This window comes from Bombyx mori, chromosome 5 (assembly GCF_030269925.1).
Source record: "Bombyx mori chromosome 5, ASM3026992v2".
Classification (NCBI taxonomy): domain Eukaryota; kingdom Metazoa; phylum Arthropoda; class Insecta; order Lepidoptera; family Bombycidae; genus Bombyx; species Bombyx mori.
In genome coordinates, this window is record NC_085111.1 from 6223707 (window position 1) to 6240105 (window position 16399).

A 16399-nucleotide genomic window follows, 5' to 3' on the forward strand; every position below is an offset into this window, starting at 1 on the left:
TTCACGATTGACTTCCACGGTGAAGGAATAACATCGTGTAATAAAAATCAAACCCGCAAAATTATAATTTGCGTAATTACTGGTGGTAAGACCTCTTGTGAGTCCGCACGGGTAGGTACCACCACCCCGCCTATTTCTGCCGTGAAGCAGTAATGCGTTTCGGTTTGAAGGGTGGGGCAGCCGTTGTAACTATATTGAGACCTTAGAACTTATATCTCAAGGTGTGTGGCGCATTTACGTTGTAGATGTCTATGGGTTCCAGTAACTACATAACACCAGGTGGGCTGTGAGCTCGTCCACATATCTAGGCAATAAAAAAAAATGAATATCAATGCCCTTAATCCATCATTATACCAGAGCATGACAGATAAAAATATACAGTAGGCACAATTTTATTTTGTGTCCGTCCGTGACTTCTGTGTATGCTGCACTAAACACAACCACGCAATATAAACCTGAAACAAGCCGTATTACCTTTTGCGCTCTCGGCATATCGGCCGGTAAATATCGGCCCTTCATAGTTCATTCAGTTACCGGCATCCGTGAAGTCGACACGGTCGTGGAGCGCGATCGCATAGTGCCCATTGTCGTAGTGTGAAAGTGCAAAGACTTTCTACAATAAATTATCAACGCAAAGCTATTGTCTAATCCTGTTCAGTGAGTGTGTATTTTGTTTACTGTGTTATTATTTATTGAAGTGTAAAACGACATACGGACTTTGACGATCATAATTACCATGCAAATAAAGAAGGCGTCTGCGCCGATATTGCGAAATAGTTAGAAGGAAAAACCACTGAGTAAGGTCGGATGACAGTAAATATTCATATCAGATAGCGTGGTTTTCATTATAAAGAAAAAAAAAAACGTGGGTTTTTTTAAAATATTTTTTTAGTTAATTGGTTTGTTTGATATTAAACGTTTCATTTAATAATTGATTACGGTTATACTACTGGTGGTAGGACCTCTTGTGAGTCCGCACGGGTAGATACCACCACCCTGCTTATTTCTGCCGTGAAGCAGTAATGCGTTTCGGTTTCAAGGGCGGGGCAGCCGTTGTAACTACATTGAGACTTTAGAACTCATGTCTCAAGGTGGGTGGCTGATTTACGTCGTAGATGTCTATGGGCTCCAGTAACCGCTTAACACCAGGTGGGCTGTGGGCTAGTCCACCCACCTCAGCAATAAAAAAAAAACAAACAATTACCTATGCAACGAATTTACGATGTTCCATAGATATGTAAGCTTTGCTTTTAAATCGATTCCATAATTATATTAATTGTTTTTTTTTCCTATATTCAAAAATATTCCAATACAATTTTAACAAACCAAGAACTCTTGCTATCCGTTTACTGAGGCAGTCAACAAACGGACAGATGGACAATGCTCAGATAAGATTTCACTAGAACAATGCCTGGAACATCTGTTCTCTTTGTCTACATTTTATTGACGAAGATACAATATAGGCAGTGTCATTCATTATACGTGTTGTGGATATTTCCATTTGTAGCGTTGATTTTAAATCGTAATAAATACATACATTCCGTTTTCAAATAATTTGTTTAGATGTTATTTTTTTAAGCTTTCATGCGTTAAACAACTAATTAGTACAGTTCTTATAGCAAAATAAACACTCCAAAAACAAGCCTTTTAAGAACCAACAAATTCGTCAGCCCAGTAGTATTAGTTGAATGATTTCCAAACATACATTAAAGGCCATTAATATAATTGGAAATTTAGAAACCGAAGTCATAATTTTTTTTGGAAGAACATGCCCACTCGATTCTCTTTGGTTGTCGCGTCCAATGATTGATCACAGCACCGCCACTATTCTTGACTGCTGTCAGATAATTTAATAATAGTCAAAGATAAGTATGTATATTTTGTCGGTTGATTAAAATATCCCTTTGTCACGTTTCAGAGTTCGCTACGACATGGGGGCAAGGTCCCGGGAGTTACTACTGCTCCTGGCAGCATGCGCGCTGGTATTCGGCGAATCTATCAATAAAACCGTCAAGAAAGACAAAGACGCCGACAACTTATTGGATCAATATGAGGATTACGAACCCGCGGAATACCAAGAGGTTTTGTACAACGAGGACAGGCCCTGTCCCAGAGACTGCATATGCTCTGTATCTCAGGGATACAGACAAGCCAAGTGCAGCTTCCTCGAAATCGGTACACAAAAGTTCGGCGATGATATCCTTGATCTCGTGGTCGAAAACGCAGATCCCCGCTACCCGATTAATCTAGACGACTTCATGTTCAAAAAACTCGGACTTCACCAGGTTGCTACTGTAAAAATCGTGAACAGCACGATTGGTTATATCGCCCCCAATGCTTTCCATGGTGTCCATGACCTTTACGCAGTCAACCTATCCAACAACAACCTAAAGAGCCTTCATCCTGAGACGTTTGCGAACAATAAGAAGCTGTTACTTCTAACGCTTTCAAACAATCCCCTCAAATTTCCTGCAGCTGGGTCCGAAAATTACTTCTTGAACGCTTCCTCTGTACAAGAGCTTGATGTTTCATACTGTAACATGCAGTACATCACGGCAAATACTTTCAAAAATATGCCTGGTTTGATGTACTTGAATGTTGCCGGTAACAACCTATCCGATATGGATCCAGATACATTCAAAAAATTACTCGATCTCGAAGAGTTAGATCTCCGCAACAATCACATTAAATCGCTCCCCGACGACATTTTCTCGGAAAACACCGAACTAGCAACACTGCATTTACTGAAAAATCCTATTGATACAGTGTATGGCCTCCAAATATCCGATTTGCTTACACTTAATGCGGGACAAACAAACATTAAGTTTGTTGGGCCATCAATGTTCAACGGTATGGGTCTTATTGCTAATCTCAACCTCAGCGGAAATAGTATCGAGAAAATCCATAACCAGGCATTCCACAAATTAGTAGAACTCAATTATTTAGATTTGTCGTATAATAATTTGGATTACATGTCCAGTATTCTTATCAAAGAAAACATCGAACTTGACATCTTCAAAATTTCAAACAACCCACGGCTAAAACATTTACCGGTTGAAGGTTTCACATGCTCATCTGATCAGTTTAATATTTACTTCTTTGGCGCATCTGACTGTGGTCTAGAAGAGATTTACGATAATTCTCTGAAAACATTCTCTGCTCTGTCAATAATTCATCTATCGAATAATAAATTAACTACCATAAACAATACCGTTTTCTCGCACTGCCCTAAATTAATGGAAATCAATCTTGCTTATAATATGCTCACCACTTTAGATCCTAAGCTCTTCGCAAAGAACAATGAACTTGCAAAGCTTAATTTACAAGGTAACCCTCTTAAAGTACTTTCTGCGGAAATTTTTGTCCACACTCCGGCCATGATTTGGCTAGACATGAGTCACGCTGAATTAACCTCTTTGTGGAAAGTAGATAAAAATCACCCACTGACAGTTCTTATCAATTTACTATTCTTGAATGTATCCCACAATAGAATTACGGAAATTAAACAAAACGAATTAGATAATTTGAACAAACTACGTACTTTAGACATTACCAACAATCCGTTGGCCTGCAGCCGAGACTTTGAAAACCTCATGACATGGCTGAACAACCACACAGTGTTGCCTACTGGTAACTCTGCCAACGTCGCCAATATGGCTAGAGATGGAAAAGATGATGATGCCACTTACAGCTGGGATTTCCTGACTATCAAGACTTGTGGAACTACAGTTATTTCCCATCCTGTTGAACCATTATCGGCTGTATCTGACGAAGAAATTTGGGAAAGAATCGACAAGGACACTGAGGGTAATTTCGATTTGAAGAACACCTTAGATGACGGTAAAATTCCTGATGATACCAACGCTTCTGCTGACAGCAAACTAATAATTGATAGCACTGATGAAGAATCAGATGACGTTGATCCCGATGATGATGAAGACGAGGGCGACGATGATGACGACGAAGACGACTCTGGCGAAGATTACGAGAATGATGACATAGATCTTAAATATGAGCTCATCAACAAAACGGACTCGAAATCTGAGAATACAAAGAAATCTGAACAACAGGCCACAGAGAAAGTTAAGATTGACATCAAGCTCTTAGACTTATACGAAAATTCTGAGCCAGACGTCTATGTACGAACATCGACCGAGGAAGAACACGGCCATTACAGCTACTTGTGGCCAATATCCATTGCCATCCTCGGAGCGCTTTTGTTGCTAATCGTTATCGCTAAGGTCGTCATGATGACGTGTAAATCAAGAACCAGGCAGCTCAGATACAACAGTGCCATTATTGCAGCGATGAGTCAACCCGGCCGCACCAAAAAGGACTGCGGCTTGGTATACCAGCAGTTGTCCGAAGACCTCACAGGTCCGGCCACTCCAAAACTAAGCCGATATGCTCCACTTCACAGCGTCACTGTCAATGCATCCAACATGTCCTATGAGAGCAGTCCCTTCCACCACAACAACATCGTGCCAGAAGCAGTGTGAGCCACACGTACAAAATTTAATTTTTAAGAGTTATATCATGAAACTAACAACTGAGCTAACTCTTTTTCAAGCAACAAGTGATAGAATATACGCGCTAGTCACACAATAAATATTTGACACATTTCATATTAGTGCCTTTATGTGTACACTCGAGTAACAATTCGACCAAATTATCTAGCGCTTTTTTTTTGAATTATCAAGTAACAAATCGAAGTCAAATTACTAATTAATTTAAGATTATACATATTATTATATATTATACAAATTAGTTGATAGGTTTATTTTATGTACTTAAAAATATTAAAATTAAATACTAAAATGTGGTTTTTGTTTCATCTACCCAAAAAAAACCAGATTATATCCAATATAAAAATATTTATTTTTGAAATACTATATTTAATTACTAAAACTAATTAGTTCTGTAACGATTTTACAATGGCGAAATATATATTACTAACAAGAATGATGTTTCATTTGAGCAATCACTATCAAATACAATTTACATTAACTTACATTGAAACAATTAGTAAATGGTCAATGATTCCTCCAGCAATTTTGATAAATCCTCTTCAGATTGTGTCACTGGAGCGATTTTTAATAAACGATCCTATAACAATACAAGGACAAGAATCTGTAAAATTTGTAGGCCCTTTCGAATAGTATAGTAATTAATTTAAAAGATTAGAATCAAATATCCTGTACCGATTTCAGTATTTCAACAGACGTCTGAAGAGTACACTATTCAGCAGTGTCAGGCTGATCTGATTAAGCTGTTTCCACAGTTTAATTTAACATTTAACATTTCAATTGGATCAATATGATAAAAAATTATGTAAAAAATTCGAAATTTCCAAATTTTAATAAATAAATTCGAAGCTGGGTTTTCAAATTGAAACAAAGGCAAATCGATATACCTGTAAAACTAAAAAGAACGATGATTTTGAATCTACCAAAAAGTTATTCTTATAACTCCAAACAACCTACCTGAGGTAAAGCACCCTTGACCAAGTCCGGTATGTCGTCATTAGTATATCCTAATGCCTTCAATCCGTTTTCAATCTTCAACTTATCCATATACAAGAGTATGACGTCGGAGAGTATTCTACCGGCGTCTTTTCTCTTAGCGTTGGTGACGTCAGCTCCTAGCAGACTGGCTGCTTCTAGATGTTTCTCAGGGTCACTAGATGCGGTGAATCGGAAAACAGCCGGCGCTGTCATTACAACCGACAGGCCGTGAGGGATTATCGGATTGGAACTGCAAATTGAACAGACAAATCTTTTATATACAATTCAAGCGTAAATCTTCTGACGAATTGGTTAAGCCTTCGGCTTAGTTAAACGGTCTGCATGACTTTTATAAAAAACTAGCGGCCCGCCCCGGCTTCGCTTGGGTAGTAGCGCACGTGATGTAAATAATTTTAGGTTTTTTTTTTACACTGGGTTACATTATTGGAGTTTCAGTAAGGATCCCTAATTTTTTTGAAAATATAATAAATATAGCCTATGTCACCCGTGGATAGCGTAGCTTTCCAACAGTGAAAGAATTTTTTAAATCAGTTCTGTAGTTTCGGAGCCTATTCAATACAAACAAACAAACAAATCTTTCCTCTTTATAATATTAGTATAGACTAAACTATAATATTACCGCCCAATTTGAGACCTGAGTTTAAGTTGCATTAGAATATCAGTTTCCATACCGAACCAAAATAAACGTAAATAAAAATAAATAAACGTAACGTGGGACCGCCCCTTGGCTAGAACGGTGGTCGGCAAGAGGTTAATAAGCAGAGCCGAAGAACCGACTCAATGGTTTTTTTTTTATGATTGAAGGATTACTAGTGGCCCGGAGGCCTTTCCAGTTTCACCAGGACAGGCGGGCGAGGAAAGGCTCAGCCAGAAGGGGTGGGATTTGCTAACAGCTACCTGAGCGCCTCCGAAGGAGACCTAACAACTCAAGAGCAGCTGCTTCGCGAATGAATCTACTACCGGATCGGAATCGCGACCCGCTGAGAAGATCCGGCGAGAAACAGCGATCTTACACATGGGTTAGGTTGCACGGCGAACTCTTTGTCGAGTTCGACGAGTACGGTTACCGGGGTCCCTAAGCCTGCTCCTAGTGTTAGAGCTGAAGGCGTCTAATGCAAAGGTTATTGGATCTGGTGGATCCGTAAGAACGTGTCTAGGGCGTCGACGGTGTCTGGCTCCTGCGTGATCAGGATTAGGGGGCTCAGTGGTATGGATTGGGAGAGGCTATGGCTAGCAGTGGACGACTTTGGGCTGATGATGATGATGATGATTATACCAGACCGAGTACATGTATTGTCATTTTAAATCCACATGTCCTAGCATTGCAATTCAACAGTGTAACGGACATTAAATATTGTAAAGAACGTAGTCGCCGTAAACTGGTTCTGTCCCAACATAAATACAACAAAAATGTTTATTCCATTCTATTAAATCTATTGTATCCTTCTAGCGCCATCTAGTGAATTACTATACACGTTATAAATCTCGTGACTGACTGCACAATGTTGACACTGAAATTATTTGCTCAGTACATTTAAACAAATCATTGGTGTTGAAACGGGATCTTACATGACAATAATGATTTCGACTTTTTACCAGAAGACAGATGGTATCCGCATCCGGTATGGATGTGAGTCCGCAAAGGTAAATACATCTTATGGCTATTTATGTCACGAAGCAATTTTAAGTCACTATCTTTTTTTTTTCTATTTATTGCCAATAATATGAATCATATAAGTCACGGTTCATCTCGTGATAAGTGGTTACCAGAGCCAATATATATCACAACGTGAATACTAGGCTGCACTAAAAGTATCGGGAATGGAATATTTCCACTGTTCCTGTCATATTAAAATCTTTTTAATTGAAAACTCCTTGGTTTAAAAAATCGAATACCATTTATTTATTTAAAAAAAGATTCTCGGTCTTCTCACGAGGTTTTGTCAAACTTGTTAATCGTTGAGAAAATAGAATTGACTCGAGAAAATTCAAGAGCGATGATTTATTATGACTTTCGAAGTGGTTTAACACAAAAACAGTGTGTTGACCGGATGATTTCTACATTTGGTGATGAAGCCCCATCCAAAACCACAGTTTATCGCTGGTTTGCTGAGTTTCAACGTGGACGTGTCAAGCTCAGTGATGATCCCCGTCAAGGTCGTCCAAAAACTGCAGTCACCCAAGAAAACGTTGATTCTGTGCGTAAGCTGATTGAGGAAAATCGACATGTGACATACCGCGAAATTCAGGCAACTTTAGATATTGGCATGAGTCAAATACAAATAATCTTGCATGAACAATTAGGTGTAAAAAAGTTGTTTTCCCGATGAATACCGCATTCGCTCTGTGAAGAGCAAAAAGCGGCTCGCGTTATTTGGTGCGTCAGAACTCTCGAAAGATTCCACGCAGAATCCTCAAATGCTGTATACAACATTGTATCAGGTGACGAATCCTGGATATACGCGTACGAACCCGAAACAAAAAACCAGTCACGAGTTTGGGTGTTCGAAAATGAGTTAAAGCCAACAAAAATTGTTCGCTCACGGAGTGTTGCAAAAAAAATGGTGGCCACGTTTGTCTCCAAAACCGGCCATGTTACGACTATTCCTCTTGAGGGACAAAGAACGGTTAATGCAGAATGATATGCTAGCATTTGTTTGCCACAGGTCGTTTCTGAACTCCGTAAAGAGAACTGCAACCGTCGCATCATCCTCCATCACGACAATGCGAGTTCTCACACCGCGCACAGAACAAGAGTTTTTAGAGCAAGAAAACATAGAATTATTAGACCATCCGCCGTACAGCCCCGACCTAAGCCCTAATGATTTCTATACTTTCCCTAAAATAAAGCATAAATTGCGTGGACAGAGATTTTCATCACCTGAAGAAGCTGTGGACGCCTACAAAATGGCCATTTTGGAGACCCCAACTTCCGAATGGAATGGTTGCTTCAATGATTGGTTCCATCGTATGGAAAAATGTGTCAAATTTCGCGAAGAATACTTCGAAAAGCAATAAATACATTTTTTAATAGTAATGTTGTGTCACTTTGTTAATTCCCGAAATTTTCAGTGCCGCCCTCGTACTATCACCCTTTTCTTTAGGGTCACCCGACAGGGGTCGAACCTAATATGTCGTGTTTCCGCACTCAGGGGTCTCGCAGGGTATATGATTAGCGGTCCGTAAATTTTTGGAATGGACCGCGGCGCCAAGGATATTTTAGAAACCTACGAACCAAACGACTCCCTTTGCATTATCTTATTTGATGTCCGATCTCCGTCCGGGGTCAGAACGCAGGCAGTGTAGGGGGTTTCCCGCGGTCAACACTAACCAAATTCGTTAAGTGCGGTGCGACCACGCAGGTCATCCTCTATGCCATCCATGACCAGGAGACTGCCTCCTCACAGGGACCGAAGCTGGACGAACGCCCTCCTCCGGCCCCTGGCTCGGCAACGACATGACGCCGTGAGGAACGTATAACTGCTTTGCAGTAAAAATAGGCAAGATAGTGGTAGCTATCCTTTAACTAGTTTAATCCATCGACACAACCGAGTTTCAAATATCCGCATTTCAGTGACAAAAAAGAGCTCATAATATACCTTACATTGGTGGTAATTCAACAGAATATTATAAATTTAAGTCTTTGTTTGTATTATTTTTTTACTTCTGTCACGTCGAATTGAAGCAACTTATTGACCAGATTTTTTTCAAGTGATTTTGTTCAAATATTAGTTCAGGAGTTTGAGATAGGCTTTTATCCCGAAAAACATCTCATTCCCACTGAGAGCCGCGAGTAACAAACAGCTATACTACCTATATTTCTATTTCTTTATTTTCTCGATGACAGTTCCTGTGGAAACTTGAACGAGCTTCTTTTTTACATTATGAGTACGCATTATTTAATAAAACTATGACGCTTACGCAGAGTCGGAGAAACTGATAGGGATGAAGATATCGATAAACGTAACACGATAACAGACCGATAATAGTGTACTATACCTATATTTTTAGTATTATAATATTCTATTTTAATTTTACCCATAGTCCTCGGGAACAAAACTCTTAACGTTTCCAGCTATCGGGTACGCTAGCCCGTGACATAAATGTACGCCCGCGTTTCCGATGCCGACGCCCGCCATCGTCGCCGCCAGATGCATGCTCGATCTCGCTTCCACGTCTCCAGAATTGTTCACTGAACGAACGAAATACTTTTGCAGGGTCTAAAATCAATATCAGTTTTTAAATTTAGTTTATAGTTTACAAATTTTCAAAATTAGCGGCATTACGTCAGTTGTTATATCCGAGCTTTCATCTTTTGTGTTCGAAGTATACTTCTTTCTAATACCTTAAGGATATGTGTGCCAATTTTCGACTCTTTAAAGTTGAGACTTCAACAGAATTCAGAGATTAACGACACAAAAAAAAAACCTATTAAAACATGATTTTTCTGATCTGATGAATTGTTTTCAATGGATCCACCCGCCATAAATTTGTTCTAATATATAATAAACCCAATACAGTAATAATATGAATTGCAATCATTCCTAACCTACACAGTTCGCTAATGACACAACGTGATCTTGGATGGAGGTGTTCGCGACCCTCAGACATGAGGTCTATTACGAACTATTAGGTGAGAAGGGTTAGCTAAAAAATTAGGTACTTTTGTTTACCTGCAAACAAAATCGCGCCCAAACATCAGATATGGGATTGCTGCCTTGATATGCTGGTCTGAGAGCCGGATTAGCAGGCGCGGGCCCTCTTTCAGTGAACGGTATCGCTGTGAAGCTTTCCAAAGCGTGGCAAAATATATCGAAACCAGAATAATTTGATACTTTCTCGGGCACTGTCAAAGTGTGAAGCGGATCAATTAACGCTAGTATCGGTCGGAGAGCATTATGAGATATACCGGTTTTAGCGTGGATTTCTTCGTAATCGAAAATGCTGACGCCGGTGGTCTCGCTGCCCGTGCCGCTCGTAGTTGGTACTGTAAATAAATTATAACTAAAACGCTTCTCTAATATTAAATGAAACTTTTGTTTGTAGAGACGAAATATTCTGATTCACAAACATATCATTATAGTTGAAATTTTTTTTTTTAAATATTAACTTATTTTTAATGTTATCTTGTAATATGCATATACCACGTACTTATACTGCCTTTGAAGTCAATCAAAAATATTAATATGTTGAATTAATAAATAAATAGGCTCAGTTCAAATTTAAAAAAAAAAGCAAAAAAAAGTCTTACTGGCAATCATTGGTTTAACCTGTATATTGACAGCTTTGCCTTTGCCAACAGGAGCATTCACATAATCCAAGAACTCAGCATCAGGGTCACTATAGTACAAATTGGCAGCTTTACAAGTATCCATCACTGATCCCCCACCAATAGCAACAAAACTGTCAAAGTTTCCTTCCTTTGCAAAATGAATTGCATCTTTGAAACTGAAAGTGGAGATTCAAGACATTATTATTTTTACTAGATAAATGAACTCCTGTTCAGATCACCATATGTTAATTGTTGACGACTAGAACCCATAGACATCACTATACAAAGTCATTTAACTGACTTTCATGCATAAGATCAAAGTCTCAATTTCATTGTTTAGGGATTGTCTGATATTTCATACCTGAATTGACACATACACAAAACATATTTTTGTAGACAGAAAAAGGATGCACATCATAGGGCTCATAAAATGCATTAATAAAATTTTCGGCATTCACAATAATTTTGTGCGATTTGATAGCTACCGTTACTGGTGTCCAAATATATTCAATCTTCCAGAGCTGGTGATGTTTAAATAAGCAGTGCCATGATAACTGTACTCATTCATGTTTAGTAGCATATAAGCAACAAGCTCATCAGGCATTATTAGAAAAGAATGTTTCAAAAGAAACAAACATTAGTAGCACACTCATTACAACATCATCAATAGTAACCTACCTGCCATCTGTAGGTTCTACTCTCACTTTATCATAAACTTTATAATTTATTCCATTTCTAGTGAGTGAATCCAGAACAGCTTTCATAGGACTCAAAGATGCAACATTAGGGTCTGTCATGACGCATACATTTTTAGCATTTAAATTTACTAAGTCCTGGCCTACTTCACGAGTTACACCTAACCCATATCGAACTGTTGAGCATTTGATCTGCAATAATTAATAAAATGCATGAAACTTGTCATCATTTCATGATTTACAACCCAATCTATACCATGGATCTGATTTAAATTTTTTAGTTAGTCAGTAGTGATAATACTGGTTCTCGTCTTGTATTTGTAGAGAAAGAGAGAAAGAGAATTTGTAGAGAAAACACTTTCTCTGTCCTTAACAAAGGAGAAATCATGACTTCCGACAGTGAAGTATGGAAAGTTTATGTTTGAAAACACAAGCCGACCTATGCATGTCATTTAATATTTGAATTAAAACTACTGCAACTTATTTTCTATTAAGATAATATAAGTGAACATACACACAAATTTTCAATCAAAACTTGTTGAAATTCATCCTGAACATTAACTATACATAGTGAACAAGACCTTACATTAAGCTGAAGAGAATATTGAATTAAATCATATATAATATAATCATATAGTCATAAATCAGTTAATTTATCTTAATTTGAAATCCGCACACAACATTTTGCATTAAAAGCAAAATTAAGCTATAAGTAAAATAAGTGAATTGCTATTTATAATTTGACTAATATTCAATTAAATAATTAAATGGAATTAAAAATACTGTACTGTACCTCAAATGCATAATCTTTTAATGGTGTTGCATTTGAAACTTGAATATTTCCTCTGTAACCGTGCGCAGGACATTGGCAACTGAAAATATGATACTTTTACATCACAAAAGTACTACAATAGATCTACTTTAGAATTTTTTTAATATTTTAAAGCTAATTTAATCAGATCACTAATCTAAAGTCAGTTAAGCCAATAGAATTAGTCATTGCTTGTCATTTATAAATAACTATTTTTTAACGCCATAAACCTAAGAGTTTTTAGGATAAAAGTTTCAAGATATTTTATCGATTTATACTTAAAAAAAGATGTAAATTAATATATAAAAATAAACAGTTTTAATACTTACGATGCAATATTTATCGTTCGCAATAAATCGAAAATTCGTTTTCTTGATGTCATTGTATTTTACGTCTTTTGAACCCAAAGGTTGACATTATTTTGTTAACATTGAATTATCTCAGCATAAGCAGTCAGCTTATCAGCTTAAGATACCGTACGCTGTTCAAAAATAGGTATAGTATCGATAAGTAATTGAAATGTTTCCAACATTTTTGCAATGCTTCTGTGCATAATAAAATTAATTATCAGAACATGATATCAGTAATTCCATGGATGTTTTTTTTAAATTAATTTGAACACCACACTAATAGCATCAGTAAAATCAAAATCATGTTACAGGTTTGTACCTACCCACGAATAAATAATAAGTATTATAAGACTTATTATTTATTCGTAGATACCTACATAATTGTATAATTTGTAACAAATTTCGGACTTTTTTATACCGGTAAAATGGGGCGATTAGGGATTGAAAGGCGAATCGGGAAAAAACCGGGAAAATCTTTCGACGCTCAATATAAGTTTTATATTCGTTGCAAAATCTTCAATTTTTTTGTAGTTTAATAGTAGAATGTTGAAAGTTCACAAAACAACTCTGAATATGCATGATAATAGCTGCTAACTTATAAAAAATCGCGTTTCAAATTAACTTCCTGTGGTGGTAATTATTTTAGTGCTAGAAACTTTGCTCTCTTTTATTTATTTGATAATAATAGAAGACGACTATGATTTATAAACGTTATTTAGTGTTTGAACCAGCATATATATTAAAGGTAAGTCTCAGTTGTTATTGGTTTTAATGTATTTGATTAAATAAAAATACATGTAAAAATCTGTTGTTTTTGGGGATATTGGGGACGTCTTAGGTACAAATAACAACGAAAAAGGGGTCAATTGGGATGAGAATACGTGAAATGGAAACGACCTAAGTATAAATAGGTACAGGTTTGTAGGGTTGTCTATGTAGTTATAACAATATTTTTTAAATTTGTTGGTAAAATCTGGTTTATCGAAGCGAAATTGGGAATAAGTCTTTAGTTGAAATAGATAAGCAATCTAATATCAGTAAGTCGATTTTGCAGAGACATGTAACAAGATCAATGAAATCTCAAGGTGGACAAAAATGTCTAAGTAATAAATACATAATAAAATATTTAATATTTGTTCAGAGTGGGGGTATTCATCTGATTAATCCATGGAATAACCGACACACCTAATATCTTAACCCAGATAGAAATATCAGCCCCTAAGTACTTACCAAGAACGGAGAAATATGAACCGTTTCTAAGAAAGCCCACTATATATGTGTAAATATATATACATATATATATATTTTGTTGTTACTGCACTGTCGATTGCACCTACAATTGAGGTGATGTCTGCCATGTACTTTTGTCAGTTTTTCAATTTTTTTTATTGACGATCACTTTGTTGGTGCAACTAAATAAATAAATAAATTAAAACTATATATAAAAATAAAAGTAGTGCCAACCCTAGCAAATTTCTCATTTCGTCCCAATTAACCGCATATTTTGGGTAAATAGGGATTACACCTATTTTTGCATTTTTTGCTTAAACTGGAATACTAGTTGCATAATTTTAAATTAGACAACAAAGATGCCCCCAAGACTCAATCATTTTGATCCTGATGTAGCATTATATACATCAACAACTACCTTAAAATTGCTCATAAAGTTGGAATTTGTCCCTAATCGCCCCATGTTACGGTAATTAAAACTTTTTTAGATGACAACAACAGTGTTGATGTTTCGTTATGTAAGTATAGTCTATGAATGGATATGCAAAGGAATCGAAGTTCCTGTATAAATTATTTTTTAATAAAACTCTTTTTATTTGGGATGGAGGAATTGGTGATGACCCAGAAAGCTGTGCAGCTTCATCAGGACAGCTGGGCGAGCGTAGGCTCAGCCAACAGGGTGGAATTTGCTAACAGCTGTCCGAGCGCCTCTTTAGAAGACCAAACAGCCCAAGGGCAGCTGTTTTTCCTATGTATCTACTTACCAGTTCGGAATTGTGACCCGCTCAAAAACTTAAGGGGCTGATGCCATGAGCGATATGTACGGTTACTGGGGGACCTATGACTGAACTTAGTGTTAAAGCCAAGAGGTCTAAAACAGACCCACTAACATCCGTAAGAATTTTATTAGGGCGTCGCCGGGACTGGTTCTTCAATGAACTAATACGCCGCTCCTAGGTAGCGCTTCACCAAGGATTTCAATTATTTCTGAATGAGTTTCAAATCCAAATCGTCTTGACTATCAACAACCCTCACGCACTACGGATGTAATAAAGGTCGAGGCCACAGGCGCTTGTGGTAGGCAGCGGCTTGGCTCTGCCCCTGGCATTGCTGAAGTCCACGGGCGACAGTAACCACTCACCATCAGGTGGGCCATATGCTCGTCTGCCTACAAGGGCAATAAAAAAATGAAATTGTTTTTTTTTTATTGCTTAGATGGGTGGACGAGCTCACAGCCCACCTGGTGTTAAGTGGTTACTGGAGCCCATAGACATTCACAACGTAAACGCGCCACCCATCTTGAGATATAAGTTCTAAGCTCTCAAGTATAGTTACAACGGCTGCCCCACCCTTCAAACCGAAACGCATTACAGCATTTACAGCTTCACGGAAGAAATAGGCAGGGTGGTGGTACCCATCCGCGCGGACTCACAAGAGGTCCTACCACCAGTTTCGAGTTCGACTACCCAATAGACACAACCCACTGAGTTTCTCACCGAATCTTTTAAATACCTTTGCGAGTAGTTACACCTTGTGATAATTGAGTTACCGGGTCCAAAGGTAGCATTGTGTTTACTGGCATACGGGTATTATTTGGTGCGAAAACCGAGCGTCTGATCATTTATTTAACTGTATCCGTATATTTACAGTACGGATAAATTTATACAACGTGTATAAAAAAATTGCAAAATGTAGACTTTTATGGTGATGTTTTAATAAATTCATACATAATTTTTTTCACAAATTACAGAATAGAAAAAAAAACATGTTTAAATACAAAATATAACTTTCTTAAAACATTACTTATGCGCTATAGCTTCGTTTGGTTAAAATGATTTAACTTTCCTAGGTAAAGGCTGGCTAAAATGGCATTAAAATTATTTCATCACATTTATTCTTTAAAATAATAAGTTAAAATTATTTAAAAAGAATAAAGATCCTGGTGTTTTTTATTATAAACACAAAATTAATGTACTCTCCTATTTCAAAATGTAAACTATATTATATTTATACATAATATTAGTCTCTCAGAAACTGCAATAGGAGTATTTTTTTATTTATGGCAATACATGCTTCTAATGAAACAGGATTTTCTTGAAGTGTTTTAAACACTAAAGTAAATACAATTAAAAAAACCTTTTTGTGACGACAGTCTCAAAATTCATTGTAAAATAACGTAGCAATTTTAGTGAAGCCATTTCTTTAAGACACCCGCATCTTAATGGTAGCCCGGTCATGACGTCATAGAACACTATGAACATTTCTTGTCATTTGGCTATAACCCCAAATATACAGACATAATATATTCCACTTTATTTTGGATGAAACTACTATTTAATAAATAAAAACGTTGAGCAAAAATATTTCGAATGAATAAATGTATGGTTTTAACGTTTATGTGCAAAATGGTTGCTGTACTATTATCATTATCCTTCAAGCCATCGTATCAAAGCAAACAGATGACTTTTAATAAATGGGAATGGCCTATGACCATTTAAAAAATAAGACACATAATA

General features: G+C 37.0%; 2 protein-coding genes and 1 long non-coding RNA gene across 6 annotated transcripts; 2 read left to right on the forward strand and 1 right to left on the reverse strand.

The window, feature by feature from the left end:
• Positions 1-1931: 1931 nt before the first annotated feature.
• LOC119628334 (uncharacterized) lies at positions 1932-4818 on the forward strand. Its single transcript, XM_038011275.2, has one exon. It carries the CDS (start codon positions 1932-1934, stop codon positions 4497-4499), a length of 2568 nt encoding a protein of 855 aa, XP_037867203.1. The 3' UTR covers positions 4500-4818.
• A 36-nt stretch (positions 4819-4854) lies between these two features.
• On the reverse strand, positions 4855-13072 carry LOC101738633 (probable hydroxyacid-oxoacid transhydrogenase, mitochondrial). 4 transcript variants are annotated; one of them, XM_062668580.1, is made up of 9 exons: positions 12981-13071; positions 12633-12784; positions 12286-12364; positions 11476-11684; positions 10777-10973; positions 10199-10512; positions 9564-9745; positions 5484-5754; positions 4855-5106 (listed from the first exon to the last, which is right to left on the reverse strand). In XM_062668580.1, the coding sequence occupies exons 2-9, from the start codon at positions 12683-12685 to the stop codon at positions 5023-5025; spliced, it is 1389 nt and encodes a 462-aa protein (XP_062524564.1). In that variant the 5' UTR covers positions 12686-12784; positions 12981-13071; the 3' UTR covers positions 4855-5022. The 4 variants fall into 4 exon arrangements, with proteins under 4 accessions (XP_062524564.1, XP_062524563.1, XP_062524561.1 ...); XM_062668579.1 differs by having other exon boundaries at positions 13031-13066; XM_062668577.1 differs by having other exon boundaries at positions 12633-12848; positions 13031-13065.
• On the forward strand, positions 5751-8562 carry LOC134198894 (uncharacterized). The gene is made up of 2 exons (XR_009973166.1): positions 5751-7169; positions 8192-8562. It is a non-coding gene; the product is annotated as an uncharacterized LOC134198894 (long non-coding RNA).
• Positions 13073-16399: the final 3327 nt, after the last annotated feature.

Coding starts and splice junctions, on each gene's coding strand:
- LOC119628334 (XM_038011275.2), top strand. CDS start 1,932: ATGGGGGCAAGGTCCCGGGAGTTACTACTGCTCCTGGCAGCATGCGCG.
- LOC101738633 (XM_038011278.2), bottom strand. CDS start 12,685: ATGACATCAAGAAAACGAATTTTCGATTTATTGCGAACGATAAATATT. Junction 12,365..12,632: donor CGAACGATAAATATTGCATC/GTAAGTATTAAA, acceptor TCATATTTTCAG/TTGCCAATGTCCTGCGCACG. Junction 10,513..10,776: donor GGTTAAACCAATGATTGCCA/GTAAGACTTTTT, acceptor ATTTATTTACAG/TACCAACTACGAGCGGCACG.